This window comes from Colletotrichum scovillei, assembly GCF_011075155.1.
Source record: "Colletotrichum scovillei strain TJNH1 chromosome Unknown Contig00002, whole genome shotgun sequence".
Lineage (NCBI taxonomy): Eukaryota > Fungi > Ascomycota > Sordariomycetes > Glomerellales > Glomerellaceae > Colletotrichum > Colletotrichum scovillei.
In genome coordinates this window covers 1,985,982-2,002,026 of record NW_023336260.1, presented here as the reverse complement: position 1 = coordinate 2,002,026, position 16,045 = coordinate 1,985,982, and the positions used below count along the sequence as shown (strand labels likewise).

Genomic DNA, 16,045 nt, shown 5'->3' with positions numbered 1-16,045 from the left:
TGAGCATCGACAGCTGTAAATTTCCCTTGATTCGGCGATTGTGAAGGGTTCTGCGGTGAGGAGCTGACCTTCGTCTTCGGCCGACGCCGGCCACCACTCCTTGATGTTCCCGTTCCCGTGGGCGAGAGCCAGGTCAGTCGCGTGCCATATCCTTGACATGCGAACTTGCCAGCAACGCAGCGCCGGCACGCTGGTCGCTGTTCGTCGCATTTCACATGGCGTTCGCGGCAAGTCCAGCAGCCTGTGAAAGTTTTCTTTCGCTTACTTCTGGCGATCTTTTGTAGTGGTCGGTTTTGTGATTCATCAGTTGCTGGACGCGGGGTTAGCTCGAGTAGCATCTCGCCATTGATAGCAGGCCGTAGCATCTCGAATTCGCTATTCTCGTTGTCAATGTTGGCCATTTTCATGGCTATACTGAATGTCTTAGATGACATGACATTGCGGAACATGGTATTGCATCGAGTATCTCGAAAGGTTCAGTGCCAACTAGTTTCCCTCGACACGTTGATTAGTCAGTCGACTTCAGCCAGCGTGTAAGAAGAAGAAACGCTGACACTGCCAATTATCGTACAACACTAAACGTTCTGCGATTAGACATTTCTAGTCAAATAATACCTGAGACTGAACTGTGACTACTTCGCACAGCTACGCGTCGCAGCCTTAGCCTCATGTACCTCTCTAAGCAGCAACGGTGAACTCATCCACTTTTCCATCCCAGAGAAACTTCCTCTACTCACTGTGGCATGCCCTCATCAACGAGTCACAGCAGTCGATCACTTCTTCCGGAAGAGATTTGTCGACACAAATATGCCAAGGGACGGATGGCAACCTCCTAAGCTTGTGAAGTAAAGGCTGAGCATCGGGCTGATTGACTTCCCCTCTCGCAGGCCTGTAAGGCCCATAAACTCTTCGATCTGCATCCGGCAGGAACTGCTTTTAGTTCATGCTTCGCGATGCTGCCGGGCTGACGTATTTGGGAATTGCGGTCTCTGAAGAACATTGGCGATTTGGAGGCATTTAAGTACCATCGTTCCCGAGGTCCCTGCAACGTGCCTCTCCATCCAGTTTGTGGCCATTCACTTATGCTAAGGTACCTTGCGTGGTCCGTACCTTCGACTTTGAGAAGGAAGCTAAAGTTTCAGCATAGGTCGGCCGTAACTTGAGTGAAGCAGTATTTGAGTGACATATATCATTCATCAAAGATAGCATGGGCGCCAAGGTCAGCTCAATACAATGCGCTATTCGCGCCGATTCCAGATGGATCATCTCGCAGCCAAACCGTCCATATGATGCCTGGTAGCAGTGCTCTTTCCTGTAAGATATTAAGGTAGCAAGCACCCCAACGGCTGCCTGCCAGGTTCCAACGGTTTGTTTGATCACGTGAGTAGAAGATCCAAGGACATACTCCGTACTCCGTACCGTTCTGGCCAATCAAAAAACAGCAACCTGGTTTTGGTTTTTCATTGGCTGTAAATTGATCGGATCCACCGAGTGATTGAGGCCAATGCCGCCCCACTCTGCTGCCCTCTGGGCACCTATATAATCCCACCCAATCTCCCGCCTTTGCATGGTTTCCTCTTTTCCTTCTTCATACTTACCTTCATGGGCAGTCTGGGGATCAAGAAATCCGGACTGCAGAGAGGGATGCCTGCATTGCACATCGCGGAGTAGACCTCTCTCGATTGTCCTTCGGGGCCATCGCTGTGGCAATTTTTGATTTTCAACCACACTTTTCATTGTATTCGTCGCCTCGCGCGATGGTATGAAGAAGAGTTCCACTGGAGGTGGTCGAGTGCATATCTTCACTTATTTCCCGCTCGCCTTAATAATGGGAGTTGACTGCGACTCATTTCCACCTCGCCTAGAGATGGTGACCGGGCAGCGATCCACGCACGCGCGCTGAATGCATTGATGTTCGCAAGTGAGCGGCGGTAGCAGGCTGACTCTACAAGTTCTTCGCTGAACGCACACATCCTTTGAGCGATCTCATGCCAAGCAATTCTAGGAAGGAACTTCCCATCGAGACCTTCCCTGAGTATATATGCGAGACATGCGGATATGTAGCTCGCTGGAAAGGGAAGGCCGTATATGTGCCCGTGCCTGCTTACCTTTCAAGAGACGGAGGTGAACGGGATGCCTCCTTCCCGTAGCCTTTAACATGTGGAAGTTGCCCTGACTGTACCTTCCTGCCTCGTATCTGTTCCCATACTGAGCAAAAAATTGGATCGTCAAGGACAGCGTGAATGTCCCGCGAAGACACAGTTTCGTTCTCTTTTCCCCTTCAATTACCACACTTCCAATTGTCAACTCCAGATGCAATCGACACAGCCCCTGACCAAGACCTCTACCTATACAGTCTTCGAAAATGAGAAATGCATGTGAATTAATCGACGCTTCACTTCACCTCGTAAGGCAATGCCCATCAACAGACACAGCTTAGGGTGCGCTGACACCTGGAGCCGGAGGAGAGACCGTAATGCCAACGAGGGACTCATCATTGCTCATCTCGATGTCTCAGGCCACCCTGCCACCAAGGCTCGACTCCACAAGTCATGCCATGCACATCAGCCTCCAGTCGAGTCATCAATTGGCCTATGTGAAGCCCCGTAAGATGACGACACCCTCACATTCACCAGGTACTCTGCTCTCTTGCATCCTGACTTTGAGTCCCGCTTGGTATCCCGCGAGTGTCGATAAAGATGCGGCAGCCATCTCCCTTTTCCAGGCAAGAAAGGCTTCTACAGCTGCAAGTTCGCGGTCAAGTACGAACCAGATCCAGTCGTGTAGACAAACATGTCAGCAGGCGCTTCAGCTGGCTGACCTCAGCCGGTCGCTTGCGCAAGGCGGCCGGGAAGGGAGATCGTCCCCGGCAGTGCTCATTGGACGGCGGACGTAAGTTGAGAGTCAGCATCGAGTTGTACACACTTATCACTTCACTTCCTACCTTCTGAATCCAGACATTGGATGACAAGTATGGGACCCCGCCGTTCTTGGGGGCGGTTTCGAGGATACACTTCAACGGCAAGCTGAACGGCAGCGCGTCTGTATGCTTTCTTATTCGTGGCAGATGCTGACGATTGAGACAAATTCCATTCGTCGTCTGCCTGGTGGCGGGATGACATGCTGCTACACGAGGCTCGAGATGCTGGCTTGATGCAGAAACTGCCTTGAACAGCCTCCATGCCTTGGCTGGCATGTGACTGCTGCTCGAGGCTCGCAGGCGGGCGTCAATGTGTGGTAATACAGCTGTATAAGAATGGCATGGTACCTATCTGATGAAGATCCTCTCATGTCCGGAAGTAAATGATCTCTCGACTACCAGCGAAGATGAAGCCTTCAGCTAAGAGCCAGGTTCGCCAATCGGCGGAAGACCTTTTCAAGTTCTTGTTCATTCAATTTTGGAAGGTTGTCAACGTCTTCATCGCGTGGCACAAACTGCCGGCCATCATTGGCGCCTTCAACCTCCTAGCATTGCGATTCGAGCTCCGCCAGAAGAACCTTTACGACACGTACCCCTCTCCTGAGGACCAAGGTACAACGGCACAATGTCCCATGTCCGACACCAAGTTCATGGCTGTCAGAAACTCAGATGGTCTGTATAATGATCTCCAGGCGCCCAAGATGGGCTGCGCCGGGATGCGTTTCGGCCGCAACATCCCAAGAGAGCATGCCAAGATGCCCACTCACGAGGAGCTGTTTACGCCGAACCCGAGGCTTATCTCTGAGAAGATCCTTGCGAGACCGGAAGGTGGCTTTAAGCCCGCCACGATCGTCAACCTCCTCGCCGCGGCTTGGATTCAGTTCCAGGTCCACGACTGGGCGCAGCATGCCTCGAGCGACGAGACTTGGGACGTTCCGATGCCCAAGGGAGACACCTGGCCCGATAAGAAGATGAAGATCTTTAAGACCAAGGTTGACAGTACTCTCTCGAAGCTGGATGACGAATCGCCGGGCTACAAGAACGAAAACACGCACTGGTGGGATGGCTCACAGATCTATGGTTCGACTGAGGCTGAGACCGTGGAACTGCGATCCAATTGCCATGATGGACAGCTTGCTGTCGACCGTGTAAATGGTGAACAATTCCTTCCTCGCGAGAACGGCATCCCCAAAACTGGCTTCCATCATAATTGGTGGGTTGGTCTTGAGATGCTACACACCCTCTTTGCTTTGGAGCATAATGCTATCGCCGGACATCTCAAGCTGTCGAACCCATCGTGGACGAGTGATGAAATTTTTGACACGGCGAGGTTGATCAACTGTGCACTCATGGCCAAGATTCACACCATCGAGTGGACGCCTGCTATCTTGAAGCATCCGACATTGAAGATTGGTATGGAGGCGAACTGGTGGGGGTTGGTTGGAGACAAGGTAAGCCTCTTGTATAAGTCTCTGCGTTGCAGTCGCTGATGGGTTCGAACAGTTGTGGCACGTCTTCGGCCGTATTTTCGACAACAAGTCCGAGGTCATCTCAGGAATCCCGGGCTCGGGAACCGATCAAGACGGCGCCCCATACTCCCTGACCGAAGAATTTGTTTCCGTGTATCGTCTGCACCCGCTCGTCCCTGATGACATTGCCTTCTTCAAAGTCAAGAGCGGCCAACACGCCGACACTCTTCCGATGAAGGAAGTTGCCTTCGAAAGGGCCCGCACACCACTAGACGATAAGACCTCGAACAGCAACGGCCTCGGCTTGAACTTTGCCGACGTGTTTTACTCCTTTGGCGTCAACTACCCCGGCGCCATTCGCGCGAAGAACATGCCAAACTTCCTCCGTGATCTGCACCTACCCGCAGACAGAGAGTTCCCTCAGGGTAGACACCTCGACATGGGCACCGTCGACATCCTCCGTGATCGTGAGCGCGGTGTGCCAAGGTACAACGCCTTCCGCCGTCTCTTCCACATGCCTGCCGTCCGCAGCTTCAAGGAGCTGACCGGTCCCGGTCCCGAGGCCGCAAAGTTGGCGGCGGATCTGGAGGAGGTGTACAACGGCGACATCGAGGCCGTTGATCTCCTGGCTGGCACGCTCAGCGAACCTCTGCCTGAGGGCTTCGGTTTCAGCGACACGGCCTTCCGCGTCTTCATCCTCATGGCGAGCCGCCGCATCAAGTCTGACCGGTTCCTCGCCGGCGATGGGTGGTGCCCTGAGGTGTATACGCGGGAGGGTATGGACTGGGTGCAGAAGAACACGATGAAGGACGTGCTGTGCAGACATTTCCCTGAGCTCGCTGCGCCGTTGCGCAACGTGGATAACGTAAGTCCTGTTGGCCCTGTCTTTTCTTTGTTTACACAGCTGCTAATCAAGTTTGCAGGCGTTTGCACCGTGGGAGAAGGTCGGTCGGACTGCCGAGTATACGGGGAAGGAGACTAATGCTTGAGCTTTATTCACCTGCTTATCCCAAGACTGTAACTTCTGTTTGTTTGGCGGTTTGGGTATATTTTTTTGGCTGTAACAACTACTTGGGGTCTATGTTGATCAAAGTAAAAAGTGGAAGGAACGGAAATGTCAGTTTGTGCCCGGGGATTCTAGGGTCGAAAACGAAACCATATCGGCTTGGCGATTTTGATGGAGACAAAGTTTACACGGCTTGACTAAGATATTTGAACTGTCCCTTTTCAACGTAGCAAATACGAACGTCAGAAATAAGGTCTGATCAGATTGGAGAATAGAGGTGAAGCACGCATCAACACGCAAAGAGATACCAAGTGTGGCGTGAGCTGTCAAGTCGAATAATATATCAAGACTGAAAGTCCGGCGAAAGAGGTCAATCCATGAACAGCTGAAAGGTGTTTGCTGGCCGATTCGTTTAAAGCTCCCGCTTGTCACAGCCTCAACCTATGATTCAGGTTCAGCCCTACCGGACGGTGAAAAAATGGTGAGCCGGGCCCATTGAGGCTTTTGTAGCATACCAGTCATCTGTTCGACTCGACCCCAGAATCATCCTGTCTCTTAGCTAGGCCTCGTACACTTTCATAGCCAGCTGCATCCTATACTACGTCCTTACGACAAAACCTTAACAAAAAGGAACAGCAGTGCCGCATGGCAAACAAGGGGGGGGGGGGGGTCGCGATCCTGCTGCCTACGCAACTCTGCTCAGGGGTACGCAATGCCGCCGCGTCTTTAAAGTGCTTGGGAGATTAACCACATGTGCTTACCAGAGGTCCAATTTTGCTGGCGGTTCGGAATCCGGGAACACCAAAACCTACGTTGGGGACAATGCCGGATGGCCATGAAAGGTAACGGTTTTCTGCCATTTCGAGTCGAGCTGGGATAATGGCTGTTTCAAGTGTCACTGTTTCACCAAGATAGCTCATAGACACACCCACAAACCTCTTAATTGCAACCGCCCGGGCATCACGTTCCGGAGAGAGGATTCTAAACGAGAGAAACTCTCGATCAATGAAGGACGGAAAACTGGGCATCACGGGCCAATTGCCTATCCGTATCGGACACCGATCAGCATTGGCCCATGAAGCCAGTTTTTTATCTGACCAACTTGGCGCTCTGGTTCGCTGCCTCGCCGTGTCACTTCCATGTAACCCTTTTGGTGATTCTTGTAGCAATCGAGTGCGGGTATCCGCTTTCTTCGCGCGCGACGACACGACCTGACCCTCACCCCTTGAGCCAACTTCGCCAAGACGAAACTTGGGGCCCCCCTCTTTTAATCTGGCGGATGCGCAGCTGTCCTGCAGCGCGAGCCTGTGGTGGTTGTCACTGGTGCTTGTGTATTGTGTACGAAGAGTGGTAAGCCGTCCGCGTATTCTGCGTCGACGAGGTTTAAAATTGTATGGATGGGAAGATCCTTGGCGGGGATGCTGCACAGCCCTCCTACTCTCTAGTTTTCCTGGGCACCCAAGGAGATGAGACCGGTGCAATGAGATCGATGTGCTTGTTTGAGATATAATTGAGGAGGAGACACACACGTCCTGTCCCTCTTTCGTTTCGAATCGGAGTAATCTTTCTTCACTGCAATTTTCGTGTCCTATTTTTTTTTGTTCTTCTCTCTGCCGATTTGAATCCCAGTCACTCCTTTCATCCTAGGGAATCGAGCCTTCTCAACGTCAGGCAAGCAAGCTGCCAATAAGTCACACCGTTCAAATCACCCAAATAAAATCACTCAAGATGACGACCGATCAACCACAAAGACAGACCATGGATCCCAACATGGTGCAACCCAAGGAGGAGGACACCCAGAAAGAGGGCTGGTCTTGCGTAAGTCATTTTGAATATTTCATCGTATCTGAGCGTTATCGATTACATCCCGCTGACGAGCGCCCTGAATACCTCACAGGCCCAGTGCTGTTCGAGCTGCATGGACTGCCTCATGATGTGCATGCGCTTCTAAGAAAGTGCCACGTCTTCCAAATCTTTCTCAATTCTTTCTTTTCTTCTTCCATGACCAGATGGTCAACTTTTCAGAATTCCACACTCAGAATGGCGCATTCACTTTGATGCCTTTTTGATCAAGCGCTTGCCCATCGTAGGCCATGATGCGCTTTTAGGGGGCAGGTGGACGATGGGAATTTGGGTCAGGCGTTACAGGAGTTTTGGTCCCCAGAAACCAGAGGTGTCATTTCAGCGAGACGTTCCTTTCTACCTCGCTCCTTTTTCTTCGCTCTTCAATTCTTCGATATCCTCATATATACACCATGCTGTTTACTCTTTGCAATAAAAAAAAAATCTCTAACACGGTTGCTACATGTCCAAGCATCTCCTCCTTGTGTGATAATCCGTTGATTCATCGACATCGTCAACCCACTGTCCCATCGCGGTGCTCAGGGGACAATTGAGATTCGCGGCCACGCGAGGATCGTCAGGGAGCCCGTGCACAAGCTCCCGCAATTCGCTACGTACCTCCACTCAGAAATCTCCATTCCAACGTCCCCTCCACTTTTTTTGCACCTTGCCCGTCCCGCCGCGCATCTTGAGGAGCAGTCAGGTTTACGGTCTGTCATTGTCCCTTCTCACGATCCTTCAGCCTCGCCAAAAGCTGACCACCAGCTCCCTCGCCCTCAACCTCCACGGAAAACACCCCCATCGTAAGCTCACAGCGGAAAATCCTCAAGGCATTGAAAAACCAGCAGGGCTAACTCTACCAGCTTCCTTCTCCCCAAACCCCACCGCCCCCAGTCCTCGAAAATGGCCGACGTGGAAATGGAAATCGACAACCCCCCCTCCCCCTCCGCCGCCGAGGGAGGAGCCGGCGGCAGCGGCGCCGCCCCGGCGCGTAACGAGTCCGAGATGCAGACCCACGGCCGCGCGACCGCCGTCCGCTCCATCGAGGGCTGGATCATCATGGTCACAAACGTCCACGAGGAGGCCGACGAGGAGTCCATCCAGGACATGTTTGGCGAGTACGGCGAGATCAAGAACCTGCACCTCAACCTCGACCGGAGAAGCGGTTACGTCAAGGTGTGTTTTTCCACCTCTACTTTTTTCCGCTTACCATTGAAACTTTTTACCCTTCTTCTCTTTCTCCCCTTGTGTAGACTACGATCTCCTACGAGCCATAGAGATGGAAAACGTTTGGGAAATTACACAGAGGGCTGACTGACATTGAAAAACAGGGCTACGCCCTCATCGAATACGCAACCCTCGCCGAAGCCCGCGCCGCCATCGACGGCGCCCACGAGGCGAAACTCCTCGAACAGACCGTCTACGTCGACTTCGCCTTTGTCCGGCCCCCGCCCGGCGGCAAGGGCGGCAACAACAACCAGAACAACATCCGCGGCGGCGCGAGAGCCCAGAACCGCGGTCGCGGACGCAGTCGCAGCCGTAGCGTCGAGAGGGAGGTCGTTGCTGCCAAGGACGGCGATGACATTGAATGAGATTTTTTTCCCCTTCGAAACGCTAGAAGAAGCAACAAAAAGAAGGACGGCAAAGGGCCAGCGCAAAGTATGAGGGGGTGACGAGGTCTCGAGGTCTCGAGGTCCCGGTGCTGGCAGACAAGTGCGGGGGGCAGAGTCTGGGACGATATTTTACGCCACATATCGGAATCTCCTAAGCGAAAAAAGAGGATGGGATGAGGACTAAAAAAGAAGGAAAAAAGAAGGCCTCGATAGGGTGTTGGCCTTTGCCGATGTGTCGCGACCAAGCTCAAGACAAGCCAGCTGGTTCGTAGAAAAAGCACATCGGCATGCGTGATTCAGTCTGAAAAGGTTGGTTGCTTCTTCTTCCCCCTTTTCTATTGCCCCCCTTGTCGTCGTCCAATACTGACTGATTTGTGAAGGCTGCAACTAGAAATCAAAAGTTTGACATGACCGCATTCTCCTGCAATTTTGAGATACCAGCGAGGAGGGCCTGCGCACTCCATCGGGCCATCATACACCAAAACGCCAACCATGCTGAGAGATGAAAACGATGTATCACTTCACGTCCAGTAATATAGGAGTCATAATCGTCATTACTAACGTAAAAGGCCACCCGGCCTAGAGGTATCGAAGAAAGAGCTGATCCCCCCGAGCACACGAGAGGGAGGCTAGCAATCCAAAAAAAAAAAAAACTTTTTTGATCCTCGTTTGCAATCCTACTCCGTCGCAATGCCCATATGTCATGCTTCGAACAAATAATGTGCCTAAAGAAAAAGGGAAAAAAAGACACCTCACCCTCATTCATTCTCATTAACTCTCATTCCATCGTTGCGCGTTTCACTCCCTTCACCGACCCTGCCTCACACTCTGCATCTCATGCCTGGCCGGCGAGTCGAATCTTCCCGACGACCCGTGAGTACGGGCCGAGTCATAACCTCCAGGCGACTCGTACCTCGCGTTCTTGGGCGGCGCATCGTAGATAGGCTCCCGTCCGGCGGAAGGTGCTACTGAAGACTGCCTGGCGGACCCTTGCTTGAGTGAGCCCTGCTTGATAGATCCTTGTTTGACAGATCCCTCGAATTGCTCCTCTGACGCCGGCCCTTGAGGCTGCACGGCGCCAGCATCCTTCTTCCTCATGCTGAACATTCGCTTGAAACCAGACGGGGCAGGTGGTTGAACTGTAGCTGCCTCCTTGGCGTCGTCCCAGATGAGACGCGGCACGAGCAGTCGGTAAGGCACCGTAATACCAGTAGGATCTTTCTGGTTCACCTCCACATTGAGGCAAATATCCAAGCCGCCCTCAAGGTCGACTTCATATGCGTCCGCCTTCTTCTTCTGCTTGACTGACAGCCCGGTCGGGGTGCGATGGAACGCCTTTGGCCGCGGTAGAATCTCTTGCGACCGAGGAACCTGGCGCTCGTCGCCCATAGTGTAAGCGCGAGGTGGCGGATGAGCAGTGAACTGAGACTCATCGCCAGGCGAGAACTCGTCTTCCGAGTCAGGTCCGCCCCTAATAGGTGCGCCCCTCATCCGTGCTGCGGGACGAGCCGTGAAGTACGAGTCGTCACCGGACTGGTACTCGTCATGTCCTCCTCCTCCTCCTCGAAGACCCATGCCCCTAGACCTAGGCGCACGTCGGCGGTCGTACTCATCATCATATCCATAGTATCCATCGTCGACACTACCGTCAACGCTATCTTCGTCTCCCCATTGGCCATTGATGCCACCATCATCGGCTTGAGACTTTTTGCTGTTTCGGCGACCCAGACTGAAGACGCGCGTCAACGACAGTGATCGCTTGGGCTTGTCAACATTGGTTGGCCGACCTCCATCAGTCGAGTTGCGGCGTGAGAGGCTTCGGAACAGGCCACCAGCCTTGCCCTTGTTGTTTGAAATTGGAGGACGCGACCGAGACTCATCGCGCTGAACATCGGGTCGGTACGCGGGGCCACGATTTGAAGAGAATCGTCTCAAGAGGCCTCCACGGCTCGCCGGTGGGCTTGGGCTTCTATCGTAAGCCGACAAAGGCGGCGTAGGAGGCGGTGTTGTGCCCGGAGTCCATTCTCGGATAGAGCACCAGTTGCGATGCGGCAGCAGGTGCTTGTTGTTCCTCGCTTTACCATCGACACCATGGTGGAAGAGCGGGATCATGTCTTCATCAGTCGACTCGTCAAAGTGATGAATCTTGTTACGCTTGTTCAGGATATCCGCCATCAGATCGGGAGGCGGCGTGTTGACGATGGCTGATGAGACGACATTGGGCATGTATCGGAAGTCCTTGTGCTTGGGCAGGCCGAGCTTGGGGTTGGCATAGAACTGGCCCACAGCAGCGAGATGAACATCACCACTCAAGAAAGTGACTCTGACAGACTTGTCAGCCGCCAGGTCTTGCATGTCTTGAATTACGACTGTGCGCTCCTTCTTGTGGTTCTTGGCCGTCCAGTGGTCATTGAGATCGTCGAGAACTTCGACGCCTCCATCAATGTGGTTGAGAGTGTTGCCGAGCATACCCAACTTGCCAAGTGCCTTCACGGGATCCATGGCTCTCGAAGTGAGACTACAATTGTCAGCTTGTCTTTATGTTATTACAGAGTCAAGAGAGACTTACATGTTTTCCAGCCAGACCAATCTGGGGTAGGCAATTGGAACACCAAGCAAAACGAGCAAGTGCTTGGTTCTGCCTGTCCGCAGCTCTTCGTAGCAGCGGTCCATGATCTTCTGCCACGAGGGCTCGCTGACCACATCGAGCTCGGTCCTTTCTGTTCTGCCATCAACAGCGAGTAGAGAAATGTTGGATCCTAGCTCGACAAACAAGCTTCGGCTCAACTCGCTGATGTACGGGCCAGGTTTGCTGCCAAGCACCCAGCTAGGCTCAGTGGCGTCCGTCTCACTCGGAATGCTCTGGTGCTGGAAAAGCATATAGTACTTGTAGGCAACGTTGCCGAGACCAGAGAACACTGGGGAGTTCATGTCGTGGTGCGCGTAGGAGCCGAAGCCATCGGAGATATCGTGATCGTCCCACATGTTGACCATGGGAATCTGCGAGTTGGCCAGGCCAAAGAGACCTTGCGAGAACCACATGCAGTACCGGTCCAGGTAAGCCCGTTCAAGCTCGTCCTGCATTGTCAGGGTGAAGGGCGAGTTGTGCTTGTGCAGAGGATTCTTGATCGCCAGCCATTCGCGGAACTGCTTGCTCTGGTCCATCAGGCAATCATTGTAGATTTGATCGCCGCCGCCAATCATGACGTGGAATGGCTGCGACTGGTGCGTGTTGAGGACGTCACGCCACATGGGGTCCGGTCCGCTGAAGTCGTCGGGGTTGACACTAGCACTGAAGCCGTTGCAGCTGTGGAACATGATGTTCATAGACTGTCCCACCGCAGGAACCCAGAAGCCCATCGCAGGTCCTCTATTGATTCTGTAAGCAATCCGCTGCTGCTTCTCGCGAAGCTCGATCTCGATGTTGAAGCGCCAGAACGTGCATCCGCGCTCTGCGTGGAGTCGGAAACCGCGAACATCCTTGTACTTGGAAACCTTCTCTCCGTCAATCTCCACGCGCTTTCTACGGCTGGCGAAAGACCCAGGCAAATCCGGAGAGCCATTGGGCGGTGTGTAGTCCGGTGGACTTCTCGTCTTCTCAAAGAGACCATTGTCGGTCTCGTCTCTGGATAAGTCCTTGGCCTCATCGAGATGCTCCACAGGGCGGACGTAAAGGGTCTCTCCCCGTCGACCCAGCTTCGGGATGCCCGCAATCGGATCCACGTATTCTGGTGGCAAGCCCTGCTCCCCAGAGATCTCCTGAGGCGGGGGTGGTAGGAGCTCGATAGGCTGCACGAAAAGTCTCAATGTTGGCGCGATTTCGTACGAGGAATCGCTGTCTTGCGTGACGATCATGACTGAGCCTCTCCATATTGTCTTCTCATTGACAGCGATGTTCCTGTTACGGGCGGGAACCTTCTCGTGCTTGAGTCCGCAGTATCTCAACAACGGACCACACTTGAGGAACAGCGGCGGCTTAAATCGTGTAGGTGCTGGAATGTCTGTTAGTTTCGTCGCATAATTCAGCCCGGCCTATAAGAAACTTACCATGTGTGTCGTCGTACTCGCCGTCAAATGCTTCAGCCTTGCGCGGCCGCGAAGTGCTTTCTCTGCGCTTACCGCCTTCTCTACCACCCTCCCACCAAGGAGTGTCCTTATCAATGGAGGCGAGCCGCTCCTCGCTGAGGTCCAGCATGTTGCCGCAGAGGCTACCGACGGTCGCCTTCTTCCACTCATCGAGGTATACAGGCGGTTTGTAGATGCCCTCGCCAGGACGGAAAGTCTTCTTTGCGGGATACAGATCCCGAGAGTCGTCACTAAATCCATCATCCTCAGAGTAGTACTCCCTGTCAGTGGGCCTACCACGCGCAGCAGCATGTCCGTGGGTTGCATGGGCATATCCATCGCCACGCCCACCAGAAGCTACAGGCGCACGTCGAGGGTCTTCGTAACGAGGATCTTCACCATCAGAGTCGGAATCGTAGTGTTGTGCTGCCGGAGCAGTCGAGCGTCGTTGAACTCCTCCAAAGTCAATGCCAATTAGCTTCGCAGCCTTACTGGGCATCCTGGCCTGTCTGGCTTCTTCAATTGTTGCGTCCGGGGGCAATGCCTGTTCGCGCGTTGCGTGCGACACGGATCTCTGCACCGGGGGACCGCCCTTTTCTGCCGCAGATTGGTCCATGGCGGCATTGCGGAACTCAATGTTCTCGTACTTCTTCTCTGCATCCTTCCGGATGCTGAACCAAGGATCGCCTTTGGGCTGCTTCTTGAGCTTGTTGCTCCCGCTCCTAGTCAGAGAGAAACTGGGTCTCCTAGAACCAGCTACTGGTGGCGTAGGCTCTGGGCTGTCGTTGGGATTTTGAGGATCGGCAGCTTGAGGCAACTTCATGTTGTCCTTCGCGGCCCGCTCGCGGAAGCTGAGATTGCGCTTCGGAATGCCGGAGTTTGCAACGGCAGGTTCGCTAGGCGGCTCGCGAAGGCTCACACTTCGCTGCGGAACACCAGAAGAGGGCGGAGGGTGTCTCACTTCCATGGCCTCCATCGCGGGGCCTCTCGACGGGTAAGGGCCAGATGCATGCCGCCTATGGCTTTCGGGCATGTGCTGCTGGTGTTGTCGCCGATCGTCGAGCGATTGGCGCGGCGCATATCTTGCTTCGTCTTCGGGGTAGTATTGCGCTGGGGGTCCACGTGAAGCAGCGACGTTGGCGTGCTGCTGCGCGTGCGGATTATCGTCATATCTTTCGTCGCGGAAGCGCACCTGCTGCACAGGCACTTGATGTACCTGTACTTGCTGGACGGGGGGCTCAGGCAGTGGTCGCTGAGGCTCTTGCTTGGGCTGTTGTCGCGGCGCGCGTTGCGTAGCTTCAGGTGGTTGAAGTAGATCAGGGTTCTGGGCAGCCTTTGCCGCAGCCTTCTCCCTGGCGCGGCGCTCTGCGGCCTGGACACGAGCTCGCTTCTCCTCCTTTGTAATGGTGTCGAGCTTCGACTCTAGCCTCTGTAGTGGAGAGCGGTCGTTGGCGAACTTTCTGCCAGAGTCTCCCATAGATGCCTTCCTCCTCTGTGCATCTCTACCTGATCCTCCGGCCGATCTCCTCCTCGACGAGCTCTGAGGATCGCGGGGCTCGCGGGGTGGCCGCGTCTCGGTTGCGACATCGAGTGTGCGCTGGGAGCGGTCTAGGGGAGGGAGATCCTGCTGTTGCCTTTCGGGGGCAGGATCCTTGTAGAACTCTTCAGGGTTCATCTCGTCTTCCGGGCCGACCAGCGGACTAGGCTGTCGCGGTGTTCGAGCTGGACTCGGAGCAGGGTGGGTGTATGGCAGACCACCATTGCCGTATGGATGTCTGAAGCTCACGGGCGGTGCCTTGGGCACATCGGGGGCAGCTGGAGGGGTGGGAGCGGAAAGAGAATCTTGATCAAGGTCCTCGTCCCTATCATCGCCGTTGCGCTCTCGGCGTCGTCGCTGGCGCCTCTCGGCCGGCTCCTCAGGATACTGAGACTCGCCGTAGGGAAAAGTCGGCGGGCGCGGGGCAAGCCCTTGGTCCGCGAAGCTGGATGCAGTGGGCGATGCGAAGGGGCTGAGCGTGGACTCGGTGTAGGCCTCGGTGTTTGTTGTCTGTAGGGAAGTGCGATTCGACTTTGGGGGATGAGGAGGAAGCGGTTTGTCTACTGCCGCTGCTGTTGTTGCTGCTGCGGTTGAGGGAACTGGCTCAGGTGACATGCGCTCCGGGAGACTAAAGTCTTCAGACTGGCGACGCTGGCGTCTGGCAGCTTTGGGGCCAGACAAGTCCCCCCAATACGGCGCAGGAGGCATGGCGACGAGGCTGGCTACCTTGGCCCTTGGGAAAGTCTACCGTCGTCGCTGGGATTTGCGAAGCGCTAATCGAGCTGCAAGACGGGAACAGACGTGGGCGCAAGCACCGGTGAGTCGTGCGTACCGCCGTCCGTGGCAAGCAAACTTGCAGAAATACCTACAAACTACTCGATAAACTAAAGCAGAGTCTAAGTAGTGGTAGAGTGAATATGGCCGGGCGTCAGAGACATATGCGGCTTGCCATAGCAGCCAATGCGATGCAGACACGCGGGCGCAAATGAGGTCGGCCGTATGCAAGAGCAAGGAAGTCGAGGGCGGTAGGTAGGTCACCGAGATGAGATGCCGAGAGGTGAGATATGGGATGATAGGCCGCAGGGAAAGGGAATTGGTGGCAGCGAAAGAAGATACGGACGAGAGTGGAAGAGAAAGATATGAGACGAGACGTTAAGAAAAGAGCCTTCCGAGAATTCCCACTGAAAAGAGAGAGCTTGAGCTTTTCCCTGGCGACTCAAGCACACACCGGCAGGCCGCAGAAGCTAGAGAAAACCAAGAGCTGGGAAAATGGCGAGGTTGACTGGTTTGTGCTACGGCGTCATTCGCCCACCAAGTTGGGTTTAGCAAGATGGATGCTCGACCGGGGTTGGGGGCGGCTTAGGCGGAGAGAAAGCGCAAGAAACCCTGTCTCGTCGACCAGGGGTCTTGAGTCTGTTCCAGTTCCAGCTGTTCCAGTCTTGTCTTTTGGTGCTCTGTCACTCTGTTCCTACCCGCTAAGGTAGAGATACCTTAGACCCAGGCGTGTCATCGATTGGGCTGACAAGGCAAGAAAGACGCATCGAATGCCGCTGCCGCTGGGCACGAACAGCCGCGACAGGGGAAGGGCTTAGT

General features: G+C 54.3%; 3 protein-coding genes across 3 annotated transcripts; 2 read left to right on the top strand and 1 right to left on the bottom strand.

The window, feature by feature from the left end:
• The first annotated feature begins 3,246 nt into the window (after nt 1-3,246).
• Nucleotides 3,247-5,574, top strand: HER10_EVM0007103 (uncharacterized protein). The gene is made up of 3 exons (XM_035476669.1): nt 3,247-4,371; nt 4,424-5,254; nt 5,313-5,574. Exons 1-3 carry the CDS (start codon nt 3,304-3,306, stop codon nt 5,376-5,378), a joined length of 1,965 nt encoding a protein of 654 aa, XP_035337333.1. The 5' UTR covers nt 3,247-3,303; the 3' UTR covers nt 5,379-5,574.
• A 2,339-nt stretch (nt 5,575-7,913) lies between these two features.
• HER10_EVM0002642 (RNA recognition domain-containing protein) lies at nt 7,914-9,943 on the top strand. Its single transcript, XM_035472346.1, has 2 exons — nt 7,914-8,413; nt 8,569-9,943. The coding sequence occupies exons 1-2, from the start codon at nt 8,141-8,143 to the stop codon at nt 8,827-8,829; spliced, it is 534 nt and encodes a 177-aa protein (XP_035336991.1). The 5' UTR covers nt 7,914-8,140; the 3' UTR covers nt 8,830-9,943.
• HER10_EVM0009429 (uncharacterized protein) lies at nt 9,658-15,674 on the bottom strand (the record flags this gene model as incomplete). Its single annotated transcript, XM_035478916.1, has 3 exons — nt 12,898-15,674; nt 11,420-12,842; nt 9,658-11,368 (listed from the first exon to the last, which is right to left on the bottom strand). Exons 1-3 carry the CDS (start codon nt 15,158-15,160, stop codon nt 9,658-9,660), a joined length of 5,397 nt encoding a protein of 1,798 aa, XP_035337536.1. The 5' UTR covers nt 15,161-15,674.
• Between the last annotated feature and the right edge of the window lie 371 nt (nt 15,675-16,045).

Bases quoted from the DNA above. Each gene is read 5' to 3' on its own strand.
- HER10_EVM0002642 (XM_035472346.1), top strand. From the start codon at position 8,141: ATGGCCGACGTGGAAATGGAAATCGACAACCCCCCCTCCCCCTCCGCC. The intron at 8,414-8,568 runs GTGTGTTTTTCC...ATTGAAAAACAG, and splicing joins GGAGAAGCGGTTACGTCAAG to GGCTACGCCCTCATCGAATA.
- HER10_EVM0007103 (XM_035476669.1), top strand. From the start codon at position 3,304: ATGATCTCTCGACTACCAGCGAAGATGAAGCCTTCAGCTAAGAGCCAG. The intron at 4,372-4,423 runs GTAAGCCTCTTG...GGGTTCGAACAG, and splicing joins GGGGGTTGGTTGGAGACAAG to TTGTGGCACGTCTTCGGCCG. The intron at 5,255-5,312 runs GTAAGTCCTGTT...TCAAGTTTGCAG, and splicing joins CGTTGCGCAACGTGGATAAC to GCGTTTGCACCGTGGGAGAA.